The sequence below is a fragment of the Myxocyprinus asiaticus genome, chromosome 15, assembly GCF_019703515.2.
Source record: "Myxocyprinus asiaticus isolate MX2 ecotype Aquarium Trade chromosome 15, UBuf_Myxa_2, whole genome shotgun sequence".
In the NCBI taxonomy this organism is placed as follows: domain Eukaryota; kingdom Metazoa; phylum Chordata; class Actinopteri; order Cypriniformes; family Catostomidae; genus Myxocyprinus; species Myxocyprinus asiaticus.
The window spans coordinates 5,577,135-5,593,461 of record NC_059358.1 but is presented as its reverse complement, the minus strand read 5'-3'; the positions used below and the strand labels follow the sequence as shown (position 1 = coordinate 5,593,461).

Below are 16,327 nucleotides of genomic sequence, written 5' to 3'. Positions count from 1 at the left end.
CAGGTGAGGAGATGTAGTTCCTCCGTTTTATTAGGGAGAGAGCGGAGATTCGCAAGATGAATTCTCGGCAGCGCTGTTCGAAAGCCATGCTGACGGAGCTTGACCAGCGTGCCTGTGTCTCCCTCGCCTGCGTCTCATAGTGTGTTTAAACAACACAGCCACGCCTCCGACTAAAATGTCCAAATATTAGGCAGGTGGTTTTAATGTTGTGACTGATCGGTGTATATCAGTCACGATGTCAGTGTGTTATTGCATGAAAATAAATTGCAATAAAATCATAAAAGACAAATAAAATTCTCCCAGATGCAGCTGAAATTTGATCTAAGCACAGATGTAACATTTCTAGTAGAATTCTCTGTTATTTTAGTATTACCTGAGTTTCAGATGTGTGTGCTTGTCATCTGTATCTCTGCATGTTTATATCAGACACACTGAAAAAGTTCTGTAAAGTTCTCATTCTTGTATTTTATTCACTTTTTCAAATGTTGGAACCTTTTAAAGCTGCACATAACCAGTAGGGCTTCACAAGCTCTCAGTTCTAATTTCGATCCAATTCTAATTTTGATTAGATTCTATATCGATTAATATGAGTATTTCAGTTATAATGTCCCTTTTGCTTACATATCTCCCAGCTAATGCTGTTAATTATACAGGAGACCTTCTAACTAGGTCCATTACGAAAATATACATTTTACAAATTATATTTTATTAGTTTTTCATCATGCTGGTCACATTTTTTTTTTTTTTTTTTTTTTTTTAATGAACAAATCCATGTATTCAATCAATAAATAAGATATTATATTTCATATATTATTTTTTGTTACATGTTTATTGTTTAATTGCATAATTTGTAATATTTACAAGTATTTACGTTGATTTATAGAAAGCATGCTTAAACTGGTACTGTCTCTTAACAAAACCGGCATTTCTGTAGAGAATGAGCGCATATAAACGAGACAGGACTCAAATGGCTTTATCTCATTGTAAGGGGGTTCAGTGGAAAGGAGGAGGCGAGAACCGGCTTGACAACTTAAATAATAATTTAATGAACAACTTAAACACACAACCAAAAACACACAGCACAGCTGTCTGTAATTCTCTCTCTCTCTAACCGTCGTCCCCGGCCGCCTTTATCCCTCGCGCGCCCCATCAGGCTGATTGGGGACCGGGTGTGTCTCATTCCAGCCCGGCCCCGCCCTCCTCGGCTCTACACTCATCTGTGCTATGCATGATTACAATTAAATGTTTCTTTTTTTATTGTTTTTGATCAACAACTGACTGTAAAGAACAGAAAGGGTATTAAAATAGACATTATTTAATGACAAATGGGTCATGTGGATCTCGTCTTTGGACACACATTATAAAGAACAACTTTTACTCTCAACACACAGTGAAAGGATCTCACTGCTGAATACTCCACCACTAAACTACACAATCACTGTTGAGTGAAATCTAAACATTTACCAGCGAGTTGCCAATATATACATTTTAGTCACATAACACTACATTTGGTTGCAAATGTGAGAGATTTCCTCTCAGTGTAGAGGAGGGTTGCACATAGAGTACAAGGTTGATATTGGGATTTAAGCTTCCTGTTCCTCTGATGTACTACTGAGAAAACAGCTACTGAGAAATGATCTCTGGATAGAAGACTACGCTATCCAGATGAATTTTATATTTTTATTTTTCCAAAGGCATTCTAAAAGAAACATCTGAGACAAAGTTTATAATTCAAGTGTGAAATTTCTACACCACTAGGATCACCAAACAAAACTGCAAAAATATATTTCAAACAGGTTTTAAATCCCAAACACTCCCCACCTTCCACTGGTCAGCCAAACAATTGGTCTTGCCTCAAAGTCACATCATTGTGTCAGCCAATTTAGCTTTGTTGGGCTGCTCAGAATATTTTGATGTTTGATTGTGCAACCGTGTTAACCATTTTCAGGGTAATCAACCTACGAATGGCTTACTTGCACTTGTCACTGCATATTAAGCTGGGAGAGGAGAAAATGTTTTAATATAAACTTTAAATTAAACATAACAAAAAACTCCTTTAAGTCTCCTGAGCTCTGGAAGAGCAACCTCGGAGCAATAAAATTTCCCCCTGGGTGCATCACGTAAGAATTACAACTTATGTAAGTCTACCATTAAAGTGCACATTCAGCATTTACTGAGCTTAACATGCTGCAAAATAAGCACAAACACACCTTAAATCATTCTATTTGCCTGTTTAGTAAGGAGAACAAACAGTGCCAGAAGAAAATGACGAAAATAAGGTTAAGGCCCCCACCGTAGGCTCCTTCAGCAACAGAGTCTCAGAGGGTGGATCAGAATCTAACTAGACCTTTCCAGCAACAAAATGAGAGGAAAAAGCAAAAAAGCCCAGAGAGCAAACTGCAACCCAACCGCGGGGAGGCCCGGTGCTACGGCTCAGTGTTAGCACACCACCACACAACTTAAAACACTTAGAGACAACATGGAAAATAACCCCCCAAAGGCAATGCAACAGACTAGAACGACAATACCAAACATTTGTGCTAGCGAAGCAGCAGAGAGCTGAAAGTCATTTGGATGTAGCATCTAGCGACAGTCAAAACACAGTGACTCATCTCTCTCTCAGTGACGACTTCTCAGCATGTGCCTGCTGCTAACCCACCAGGTAAGCTGTAGGCAGAATTTACACACCTCAGTGCCTTGTGTTCCAATGACAATAAAGCAAAAGAAAACAAAATTTTTCAAACTATTGCCTTTAAGTTCTCCACTGAAATTTTAACTTACAAGCATGGCAGTTGCAATTGCGATGCACTGCCTTACCAAAAAAAGAAAAAAATAACTTGCTGACAAACTCCACTAGGCTAGTGCTAAAAATTAAAAGCAAAAGATGTGTATTAAAGCTAAAGAATGTGATTTCTGCACCATTAGTGCCATCGAATGTAATCGCAAAAAATAAACATTGTTTATCAACATCTTTCCGAGTACGCCTCTCGTCTTCTGTTGATGGAACAAACAGATAGCCCCGCTCCAACTTACGCCATTAGTCGAGTCAATGTTGCTGTGTTAGGCTGGATGGACCACTCAAACATACAGAGGAATTTTTATAGTGCCACAGAGACACAGTGTTTACAACTTTCTAGAAAATTAACCTATGAATGGATGTACTCATAGTTGCATATTAAGCTAGGATTGGAGAAAGTATTTTAACACAGAAAGTGTGACACACTTCAGCTTTAAATGTGTAATTGATGCTAGTATTTTTTTATTCTCATGCTGCTGCAGAGAATAACGGAAAATTAAGTTTTATTTCGCAAGAATGACGTCATTAGCTGTATTCTGATCCCTACCCAGGGTTCCCTTGCTCCCTAAACACTGAGCAGGAGATATCTATTATGGTCCACTTCACTTAGCAAACTTAGTTTATTTGGAATCCCCTACAGTGTCATCAAATATCTTTCAGTCTCATATACTTGATTCACGTTGATCACGAGATTCCCACTGGTAATTACGACATAGCGGAGGCGTTCAAGTGCACTCATCTCGTAAATACGATCATTCCAACATGACCTAAAGGCATTATAATACAACTCAGGTGAATTGGTATAGCGCTAGTGCTAATGCTTTTCAAGCTCTTCTGTCTCTTTCTCAACTATAGCCAAAATCGTTTTAATATGAAGCAGATATTGCATGCTGCAGAGTTCAGGTTTACAATTGTGGCTTTCATGTTAATTGTGTCCGTTTGCAGTTTAGTTCAAGCCAGATTGCGTAAGGTGGCACAACCGCACAAGGCCAATGTCTCCATGTGAGTCGTTCCCCACACACAGACTTAAACTAACACGTCTGGGTGATCGAGTACAGAATTGCTTTGTTGAATCTACAGCGAGTTGTGTGGGTTGCTGCAGTCATTCGTTGCTGTTTGATGCAACACAGGCCCGCGGGCATGTCCTTACACAGTACCAGGATACACCACGTGTCCGGGTGGGATTTTAACCGCTCACACTCTCTGGAACATCTGCCACCAGTTTAAGGGGGCTTGAATTTATAATATGGAGTGATGACAGGGAGCAGGTTGGTATTTGCATTTAGACAGTGGGTCTTATTCACTAATCATGCGTAAGCAGCTTTTTTTGTGCAAATACTATGTGGGATTTTTTTTTTTTGTATGTAGAAAGTTTGCATTTTAATTTATAGATATACATACATACATATATATATATATATATATATATATATATATATATATATATATATATATATATATATATATATATATGAGTAATTCTTCAGCTGGAGGCACTTTTAATACTGTGGATTTCCAGAAAGTAGTTTTGTTAAAACATTTTGACACGTTCACTAGTTTTTGTCATTTTTGTTATTTTATTATTATTTTTATTTTATTTTCACATTTTGCATAATTGTGAAAATTACATTACACAATAACAGCTTGATTGGAAATGATGCCCAATAAAAAAAAAATTAAAAAAAATCTGCTCATAAAGGATATTTATCTTAATGTATTATTATTAATAACTTAATAATAATAATAATAATAATAATAATAATAATAATGGGTGTGGTGAAAATTATGCAACAGCTGTAGGACACTTGACTTTTCTTTTAACTGTTAGAAATCATTTTCACCCAAAACATATTGAAATAGTTTGTTTGTTTATTTCATTCTTTGTTTAAATGAACATAGTTTTAAACATATAATAATGTGTATTTTTTTAATGGATTTTAATGGACAAGGTGAAAACAGTCAAATCTGGAATGAAAATATATAGTTTACAAGTCAGTTTTAATGTGACTAATGTGAATATATACAGTGTGTTTGTGTGTGTGTGTGTGTGTGTGTGTATATATATATATATATATATATATGAGAACCTTGTCTGTGCAAATACAGTAAGTACACAATTTGTACATATTAGTGAAAGATACCCATTGTGTTTGGCTTAAAAAGATGCACTGCTGTTTGAAAGCTCTGCATGAAACATGGGGCAGTCTCATGCTGTTTATATAATTTCTAATAAAGTCCCTAATGTAAAACACTCACAGCAGCGCCAAGATTTCTTATAGACTGAAATTACTGAGACTCCCCGGTACAACAAATTTTCTGTCATATTGCCCAGATGCAAAATGTGCAGTTGGTCGACATCTTTCTCTAAACACAAATGCTGGAGTCTAATATGTACAATTCATGCCTAAGGCATTCCTTTGGCAGCTGTGAATAATTCTGTTTTTCCACACAAAGACAGGTGCTATTTAAAAAAAAAATATCCAGATTTATTACTTGTGACAGAATAATTAAACATTAAAGGTTGGCCAAAAATAAGCAGAGAATTGACTTATCACATTCAAAAGGTACTGTATAATTGACCAGCTTAAACAGAAAATAAAGTCTGTCTGCAGTTTTGTTTGGAGGCTAAAATATCCCTCATCTGGCACACCAACCTATTATTAATCTTGAATCGGACACATTTCTTACAAAAAGCTTTAATGGGAGTTTTAGTGATGAATTCTACTTTCAGGCTTGTAACTTTCAGGCATTTAAGTCAACGCGAAACAGCATTAGAAACCTGAAACACAAAAGGAAAAATAATGAAGAATGTACTGCCACTCTTTTTCAATCTCCAAAATGATAAAAAGCACCATAAAAGTCTCCAAAAAGAAGTTAATGTGAGTTGTGCACTATATTTCAATTATTCTGAAGGATTTATCAAACATTTGACCAAGAAAATCTTCCAACGGTCTATCGATACCACTCTCCGTGTAGAACTTTAAATGGGTTTGACATTTCGCCCCTGAAAGACTAACAAGGCAACACTGCTCTTGATAAACACCAAAGGCACAGCTATCCATTTATGTGGATGAAACTCTTAAATGTTCATTTTTTTAAAGAGTCCACCACTTCATGTCTTTATTTTTATCAGGCCTGCCTGTATGATGTGATATTTAAAGAAGACCTTTAGCAGTTTGAATTCTCTAGTCTGTGGGCTTCTTCCTAGGTGACAGATAAACCACTACAACACTTTCATAGTCAAGCAAAAAACCCAATGGCATCATAAATATCATACTTAATCTCTTTAAAGCTTTCATAAACAGACTTGTTAATATACCATCTACATAAGCCCCTTTTCCCACATAGAGTTCTGCTTCTTTCCAAGAGGGACTATCTGGACTTACATTTTACATCCTCTTGCATTCGCACTTACAAAGGGAGCCCCTGTAATGATGCAATGTAAGCTTGACCATTTTTCTTCTGACGTTGATTGCACAGGTTATACAATAGCAACAAAAACAAAACACAGATGGAGGATGCCAGGATTGGAGATCCATTTTTGTTAGGGCTGTTTACACAAACTGCATCTGCAGGTTATTATGGGTGTGTGAGCAGTGTGGTGCTACGTCTCTGAATCCACAGTGAGAGGAGAGACGAGGTGCTCAGCCTATTTTAAAGGGATAGTTCACCCAAAAACTAAAATGCATGACTTTCTGTCTTTAGCAAAACACAAACAAAGATTTTTAGAAAAATATCTCAGCTCTGTAGGGCCATAAAATGCAAGTGAATGGTGATCAGACCTTTGTAGCTCCAAAAATCACATAAAGGAAACATAAAAGTAATCCATATGACTGCAGTGTTTAAATCCATATCTTCAGATGCAATATTATAGGTGTGGGTGAGAAACAGATCAATATTTAAGTCCTTTTTCACCCTAAATCTCCACTTTAACTTTCACTTTCAGATGTAAAAGAGAGATTTTATTGAGGGTGAGCTATCCATTTAACCATGCAGCAGACATTGAACTCAATGGAAAACATTAAAAATGCACTATAAATCTATTTATCAACACAATCTTTTACAATGAAGGCTTTTTATGACTCAACACAAAATACTGTACTGAACTACTCACCTATTGACTGAAAAATTGTCTTGATGCAAGTAAAGCACAATAACGCAAGCAAGCAACCAACAACGTATCACTGAACGAACGTTACTTTAACTACATTTTTGCAAACTGACTTTCACGTGCAGCGTTCTACATTTTGCGGCAGTTTCCTGGTAAAATCAACTTTAGACTGTGCGTTTTATTAAATTTTACAAAATGCACGAGTACAACGGCTGATTATGACATTGCAAACACTTATTTTTCGCTCTATTACTCACGCACTGCTGTGTTATGCTATCGAAATACTTTTACTCTAAATGCATCATTTGAAAAACTATACATTTTAATGCTTGTACTACAGACCCACCTACATTTACACATTTATTCCAATGTGATAGAAGGTTGAAATTTGAACTCGGAAGACCACGGTTCGAGCCCAGCCAAGCAAGCAATCTGACATGTGAGATAAAAGTGTAATGTAAGCTACGTGAAATGATGCGGTTGCTTCTGAAAATTAGTTTTTCTGAAGTTTTAGGTAAGGGAGGTACGTTTCACTTATTAAAACCTCCATCTAATATTCACCTTAAAAACCTCATCTGATTATGACACATTTTCACTCGCTTTTAGTGCCCCCGGTGAAAATTTCACTTGATATTGGAAGTGTAGCGAAGCACGTATTTTGTTGAAATGGTCACGTAATGTTCATTAGATCAGCCTGCATGCAACACTTTCATCATGTAAATTGATGTTTAAGTTTATTACAGTTTTACTATATTTATGTCCTGTTGCTGCTAGCGCTCATTTTTGTAGCCTGCTAGACTGCTTAGCATTGCTTATCTTTCTATTTTCAGCGTTTCATCTTTAAACACTCCCATTTTTCACGTGCATTGTTTTTTCCACTTTTATACTTTTTAACACAATACAACTACATGCATTATACCGCACCTTTCCACTTTTATCGTGATTAAACTGTGTGCTTTACTGCACACATTTTTAACACAGATCATTGCATCAATCTCAAACCACTGGTGATCAGGAACCACCTCAACAACAACAATTACATAAGGGATTGACATTGATCTCAAACCCCCGCTGATCAAAAACCACCACCACAACAACAACAAACAATTGCGGTAAGCCATAACATCCGCTCATATTATTTCTTCGTGCATTGCATGCCACATGTTTACTATAGCTTCTTCTGTCAGCAGTGAGGGATTCACATGTGATACATGTAAGGAATTAGTAAGGCTGATGGAGAAGGTTCTTGAGTTAGAGACACACATCCAAAAGCTAGTGGAGATCAGTGAGAAACAGAAGCCGGTAGATACTGTTTCGGATGTGGGTAGTACAGCGAGCAGCACACACTTTGGTTCCGGCTGTAGAGCCCCCGCAGCAGGGTGTCTGGGTGTCGTCTCGGCAGCATAATCGCTCAGCAAAGCGACACCACTCTCCCGTTCCTGTTAGGGTTTCCAATTGATTCTCCCCACTCACTGATGCACCCACTGAGAATCAAGTTGAAAGAGCCTTAGTAATAGGTGATTCTATTGTAAGGAATGTGGAAATAGAGACTCCAGCCACTATTGTTAAATGCATTTCAGGGGCTCGGGCATCTGACATCAGATAAAAGTGCCGGCTAATGCTAAACATAGATCTTCTAAAATTGTTATTCATGTCAGCACTAACGATGTCTGGCTTCGCCAGTCGGAGATCACTAGAGATAATGTTAAAGAGGTATGTGAACTTGCAAAAACTATGTCAGACACTGTAATATGCTCTGGTCCACTCCCTGCTTGTTGTGAGGTGTCACTGAATGGCTAGATGTCTGAGTGAACTACCAAACTACCAAACGCAAAACCCTTATTAAGTCATTTAGAAAAAATTGGATTGACGTCAAACTTGAGAATAACAAAAAAAAAATAAATAAATAAATAAATAAGATAAACATCATATAAAGGTAGGGCTACTAAATACTAGATAGCTTTCATCCAAATCACTAATTATAAATGAAATTATTACAGATCATAGCTTGGATTCGCTCTGTCTGACTGAAACCTTCATTAAAACAGATGAATATATTAGTTTAAATGAGTCTACTCCCTCAGGTTATTGTTATAAACATGAGCCTCATCTGAAAGTTCGAGAAGGAGTTATTGCTACAATTTACAGTGATATTTTCAGTGTTACTCAAAGGTCTGAACAAAAGTTTAATTATTTTGAACTGATAATGCTTAATGTGACACCGTCAGAAATAAATATATAGACCACCAGGGCCATATTCCAAAATCCTTTGAGAATTTGCTGATTTTCTGTCAGATCTAGTGGTTGCTGTGGATAGAGCTTTAATTGTTGGTGAATTCAACATCCACACAGATAACAAATAAGATACACTGGGAATAGCATTTATTGATATTCTCAACTCTGTTGGGGTTAGACAAAAGGTGACAGGTCCAACCCATCGCCAAAATAATACGCTAGATCTAATTTTGTCATATGGAATTGATGTTGATACTATTGAAATTCTGCTGCAGAGCAATGATATCTCAGATCATTACCTCGTCTCATGTATGCTGCGCTTAGCAAAGGTACCTCAATCTATACAATGTTATCATTCAGGTAGAACTATTTTTTCAACTACTAAAGATAGCTTCACTAATAATCTTCCAGACTTGTCTCAAAAACTCAGTACGCCAAAAAGTTCAGAAGAACTTGATGTTGTCAAAGAAAATATGGATAGAGTCATCTCTAGCACTCTAGATAATGTCGCCCCCATTTGATTAAAGAAAGTTCAAGAGAAAAATCCCACGCCATGGTACAATGATCACAATCAAGCTCTCAAGAGAGCAGCTCGGAAAATGGTGGGTAAGTGGAAGAATACAAAATTAGAGCTATTTCGTGGTGCATGGAAGGATAGTGTCTCTAACTACAGACAGGCTATAAAAACTGCCAGGTCTGCATATTTGAGCAAACTCAGAAAATAACTCCAACAATCCTAGGTGTTTATTCAGTACTGTGGTTAAATTGGTTAGGAATTAAACTTCTATTGAACCAGATATTCCATCACAGCATAGTAGCAATGACTTTATGAATTTCTTTACTGATAAAATCGAAATCATCAGAAACAAAATAGGAATTGCACATCCATCTGCCACAGCACCCCAGAAGACTAAAATTCTTCCCTACGAGCAACTTCAATCCTTCGCTGTTATAGGTGAGGAAGAGCTAAAAAAACGATCAAAACATCAAAAATAACAACATGTATGTTAGATCCAATACTGACAAAACTTCTAAAAGAGGTTTTTCCTGTAATCTCAGAACCTCTCATTAATATTATTAACTCTTCATTATCCTTAGGGCATGTCCCAAGAAACTTTAAAATGGCATTGATCCAGGAGAATTGGCAAATTATAGACCAATTTCAAATCTCCCATTTATGTCGAAAATACTAGAAAAGTTAGTGTGCTCCCAACTATGTTTATTTTTACAGAGAAATGGTATATATATGAAGAATTTCAGTCAGGATTTAAGCTCCATCATAGTACAGAGACTGCATTTATCAGAATTACAAATGACTTGCTCTTATCATCTGATTGCGGCTGCATTTCTCTTCTAGTGCTCCTAGATCTTAGTGCTGCCTTCAACACCATAGATCATGACATTCTCTTAGATAGGCTTGAGAATTATGTTGGCATTTGTGGACAGGCATTATCTTGGATTATCTCTATCTCTCTGATCACTACCACTTTGTCTGTTTAAATGAGCAACTGTCAGATCAAATTAAAGTTAAGTATGGAGTGCCAAAGGGATCAGTTTTAGGGCCTATGCTTTTCTCCCTATATATGCTCCCCCTGGGAGACATTATCAAGAACTATGGAATTAGTTTTCACTGTTATGCCGACGATACACAACTTTATATTTCTTAGAAACCTGACAACATTTCTTAATTTTCCAAATTAACAGTGTATAAATTATATTAAAGAGTGGATGGCTATAAATGTCCTTCTACTCAGTTCCGATAAAACAGAAGTGATAATTATTGGAACAAATACCTAAAAAATAAGACGCTAAAATAATAATATAATCTGACTCTTGATAGATGTACTGTAATGTCAACTTCTACAGCAAAAAATGTAGGTATCATATTTGATAGCAATCTAACCTTTGAAAAACAAATTTCCAATATTTGTAGAACTGCATTCTTCCACCTTAGAAATATTGCCAAGTTACGACACGTTATCTGTTTCTGATGCCGAAAAACTAATTCATGCGTTCATGACCTCAAGACTAGATTATTGTAATGCATTACTTGGTGGATGCCCTGCAGGTTTAATAAATAAACTTCGGTTGGTTCAAAATGCAGCAGCGAGAGTGCTAATTAGAACCAAGAAATACGATCATATCAGCCCCAATTTATCGGCGTTACATTGGCTACTTGTTAAGTTTCGTATTCATTTTAAAATTCTGTTAATTACTTACAAAGCTTTGAATGGTCTAGCTCCAAAGAACTTAAGTGACCTTCTGTCACGCTATAATCCATCGTGCTCATTATGATCGCAAAACAGAAAAGGAAGGAGATCATTTTCATATTTATATTATATTCATGTTCATAAACTATGGAATAGTCTTCTTAGCGGTGTTCGGAACTCAGACACACTCTCTCAGTCTAGACTAAATACTTTTCAATTCAGCAAGGCATACACCTAATTTATCCCTCAATTCATAGCTATGCTGCTTTAGTTAGGTCTGCTGGAACCGAAACACTTCTCTTATTCTTTAACCCTGATTTAAATTGAATGGCATCTATGCTATTTTATTCTTTTGCTTTCCCTGTCTATTTTCTGAGGTTACCAGAGCCTGTCAGATCCATCTCCGGTCCTGCCTGATGTCCAATTCCCACTGTGTTGCTGAGTGATGATGACCAACTGCAGCATGTGCCATCCAGGCTTCACTTCAGTCTACTAAGACAGATTTCACAGAGGATAAATTGATGCAAACTCAAAGACATGGGATTCTTCATGAGCCACTGCCTGAAGCATGGGCTCAGGATAGAGTTCACCAAAATTACCTGCCATAAGCTTCCAGCTGGACTGCGATGCTCCTTACTAACTGATACCTATATCAACTTGGTCAAAGGAGGGACAACACTCTCTTAAACTACACAGAAAATGAATTAAACACTAGCAAAAGCCTTCATCAGCCAAAATCAAAGGACAATGCATCTACGTGTATTTCCTCATTTAATTCGGGATGACTTCAAGGACTTTAACACTAAAACTTATAGTTAATATAACATCATTTTTTTTGATCATTGACCCACAACACTTATTAGTTTACTCATTTTAACCACTAATAGTTCTAAACATAAATAACTAATATTAGCAGTATATTCATTCATTTTCTGTTATAGAATAATTTCATGTACAGCTGCTTTGAAACAATACTGTTGTGAAAAGCGTTAAACAAATAAATTCGACTTGACTTGTTAAAACAGGAAAAAAGATGCGATGAAAACTCAAAGTATGTCTCCCGTTGAAGTCACGTAGCAACGCCGCTCACTCCTCACACACGTGTAATATGTGAAACAGGCGATACACTTTAGATACTTTGTTGGTTTTATGTTATTTCTGTTAAGGGAATTCAAAAAATATTGCAATCCTCTGAGAAGCAGGCTAGGGGCAGAGGGAGGAAAGTGGAATCGAACTTGCATATTGACGAGGCAATTGAACCAAGTGTGAAAACAGCCTTAAAGAGTCATGCAGTCAAGCCATTAAACATAACTGTATGAAATATATATTTACATATATGAAGCTACACACATCCAACATTTACATAAATCCCAATATAAGACATTAACATGAGCATAACAACGTCTTACTGTACATAATTCACTATGAATAATTCAGCAGTGACATCCAAGAGTCTGAGATCACTAGTAAAATGCTTATTTTATATATTTATAATTTAGCACAACACTTTTCATTACAAATTATATAACCAAAACAATTTGGAAATTAACAGGAAATATTTATTTGAATTTAATAATTTCTTAAGCTTAAAACGTACTCTACGTAAGTTTGCAAATGCAGATGCTTCTAGCTCAACAACCTCACTATTACTCATGCACCGTTGATGTATGTTCAACCAGACCGTCCTTTGGCAATGCGTTGGCAAAACTCCTGGGTCTAACTAAGTTTCTGACCTCAGTATTTGGTGTGTCCCTGTTTTGTTTTAATGCTAGCATGCACTCGAGCTGGTATGGACTCCACAACTTTTTGCAAAACCTAATGATCATGTTCTCCTGCATGATTTGAGAATGTTTCAAATTTCATCTTGTGTGTTTTAATGAAAGCAAGGAAATCTAACCGTTTTGTACAAAGGAGTAAAAATGGCAAATGTCAAAAATGTGCTTATTTGATTAGTGACCTAAAAATAGTGCAGAATCTTATATATCTTTCTTATTTTACATCACGTATTTTATTTGTTTTAAGTGTTTCAAAATGGCTAAACTTTTTATTTATTTAATGGTTTTAAAAAGTGAAGAAAAAAAAATATCCTAGATTTTAAATGTACAGTTATCTCAGACTTTTGGACCCTACTGAAAATCAAATTGCAGCTGAAGGTCTTTATCAAATGTGTCTCATCTCAAGGTTTTTTTTTGGTGTTATTTTAGCGCTCAACCTTTATCAGGTTAGTTCAGTGTGCAATAAAGTGTCTTTTGTGGTGGACCACAGCAACAGCACTTACTGAACAACAACAAAATAACCAGATGCTGCAGTTAAAGAGCTCTACTGTCTTACAGTAACTGTCCATAAGTGTGAACGTTTCTATGGTTCACGTAAGGTCACTAAAGCATAGATTTCTTTCTTTATTTGTTCCTGGATGGCTCAGTGTCTTGCTGTGCTGTGCAAAGTTGATGTTGCTTGTGCTACAAGCAGAACTAAATAAATACACTGCACACATGCATAAAATATGAGGTTGTGATAAATACAGAGCTCTGATGTCAGAATGTAAGCTAATCATTGTCACCCCAGAGACTCCACAACATCTCAGAAGATCTGATCCTGCTGGGCTGCAGTGCTGTCTCTGAGAGACACTCTGTAAACATTGCTGGATTTTGGTTTTAGAAAGATATTAAAGTGATAGTTTACCCAAAAATTTAAATTCTGTCATCATTTACTCACTCTCATTCCATCCCAGATGTGTATGACATTCTTTCTTTGTGATCAGACCTTTGTAGCTCCAAAAATCACATAAAGGAAACACTGAAGTAATCCATAAGACTCCAGTGGTTAAATCCATATCTTCATAACCAATATAATAGGTGTAACAGATAAAAAAATTAAGTCATTTTTTTTACTCTAAATCTTCACTTTCACTTTTACATATGAAAGTCACATGTGGTGCCTGTTTAGTTTCACTTTTACATCTGAAAGTGAAAGTGGAGATTAAGAGTAAAAAAGGACTCAAATATTGTTCTGTTTCTCACCCACAGAGTCGTATGGATTACTTTTATACTGCAAAAAAACATGGAGCTGCAAAGGTCTGATCGCCATTCACTTAAAAATCTTCATTTGTGTTATGTTGAAGAAAGAAAGTCATACGCATCTGGAATGGCATTAGGGTGAGTAAATGATAAGAGAATTTTCATTTTTGGGTCAACAGTCCCTTTAAGACTGGAGGATATCTGAAATTCTTGCAACAACATACACAAATGCACATTTCATTTGCAACTACTGCGTCTCTTCTATTACAGGAAATGCAACTGAAATGCTTGAAAATGAAAAGAAAGCACATGTTTGATTTTCCAAAATAAACCAGCTTCTGTTCCATTCATTCCTCGATAGAAGGGTTCAGTTTATTGTGACACGTATGTTTTGTATAACAGCAGCATATACAGTAACCTAAGGAAAAATGTATTGGTCAGAGGATGATGCTCTTTCACAGCTCAGGACACAAAATGTTCTTAGTTATGTTTCACCACTGAGATACTTTATTCCAGAACTTTTCTCCTAAAATCACTTTTGAGAAAAAAGAAAAAAATAGACACAAATGGGACAGTTGTTTACATATAGTAAGAGTATAGAGCTATACAAATTAATGTGGAGAGCATAGCCCAGATTTGGTTTTGGAAGAATTTGATAGAATAGAATGATTGAGGTTTTATTGAGATATCTGACTTATGATTGCAGACTTCCTGGAATATCTGAGCACAGTTTTAGACATTGTTGTGATCTCTTCTGAAACTCTAGAGGAGGCACATGTCTTTTTTTTCTCAAGGGACCCAAAAAATATAGAGAATAGCAGATTGGCAGAATGACAGTCTCAGTCACCATTCACTTTTATTATATGAAGAACAGAGGCATTGAAAGTGAATCGTAACTGAGGCTCTTTATTCTCTTTGCATTTAATATAGTTGTTTAAGGAGAAATAATTGACATATTAAACTGCATTTATTTGTATTAATTTGCACAAAGCCCTGAATTCTTACCGAACTCTCCAGGAACAGAAATCTCATACACGCAGGTTTGGCCTTTGGTGTAGTTGCGAGGGTAGTTTGGGGACAGTATGGTGCCCTCTGACCCTGTTGACCGTCTTCCACATGGAGCTGCAGAACAAAACCAAAGGTTAAATTCAGTTTGAACTTATGTCAATATGCAAAACACTTAAAAAGTTCAACTACATGCAATCAAGCATATTTCTGAAACACATTTAAGGTGCATCCAGTACTTTTTTTGTTTGTTTCTTGGGATAATCTGAAAGATATTGGTTAAACAAAAAGGTAGCCCCACCCTAAATTCACACCATTGGTTGAGCCAATGTTGTTGAGTCATGCTGGATGGACCGCTCAAATAAACATAAGAGCAATGTTTTGATAGCGCCAAAGATCCACATTGCTTACAGTTTTCAGGAAATCAACCTTCGAATTACGTACTTTAAGTTGTCGCTGAATATTATACTGGAATAGGAGAAAATGTTTTAACAATGTTGATTTTAACAATAAAGATATCAGGCTCTTGACTTTAGGCCAAACTATTCACAAGTTATAAACATTAAGGTCATTAAGTTAACATTACATTTTGTATCAATAGTCCAAAGCTTTGCATAGATACAGTGGTCCTGTACGCCAGATTCATTGATCCGTAAAATGAGAACGATTTGCTATATCAAAATGAATTCCACAACCTTTAGTCAACATGCTCTGAAGAAGAAATGAGATAAATTTGGTGGAGATCCTAAAAAATGGTCTAGGAGGAGTTTGAAAAAGTGTTACAACTTTATAATATCTACACAGTATTAAGGATTTGTAATGCATTAGTTTTATAGTTAATTCATTATTAATAAATCATTGTTCCTACATTGTTAATACATTAATAGAGTATATACAAAATAGTTTGTTATTCATTTATATTTTCTGTTGTAAATTATTTATTATTGTTTAA

General features: G+C 36.1%; 1 protein-coding gene across 1 annotated transcript in view; it reads right to left on the bottom strand.

The window, feature by feature from the left end:
* Positions 1–16,327, bottom strand: part of LOC127453076 (CUB and sushi domain-containing protein 3-like) — a 435,789-nt gene that overhangs the window by 177,117 nt on the left and 242,345 nt on the right. The window contains 1 exon segment of the mRNA XM_051719109.1: positions 15,376–15,492. Within this exon segment, the coding sequence (XP_051575069.1) occupies positions 15,376–15,492 (117 nt within the window).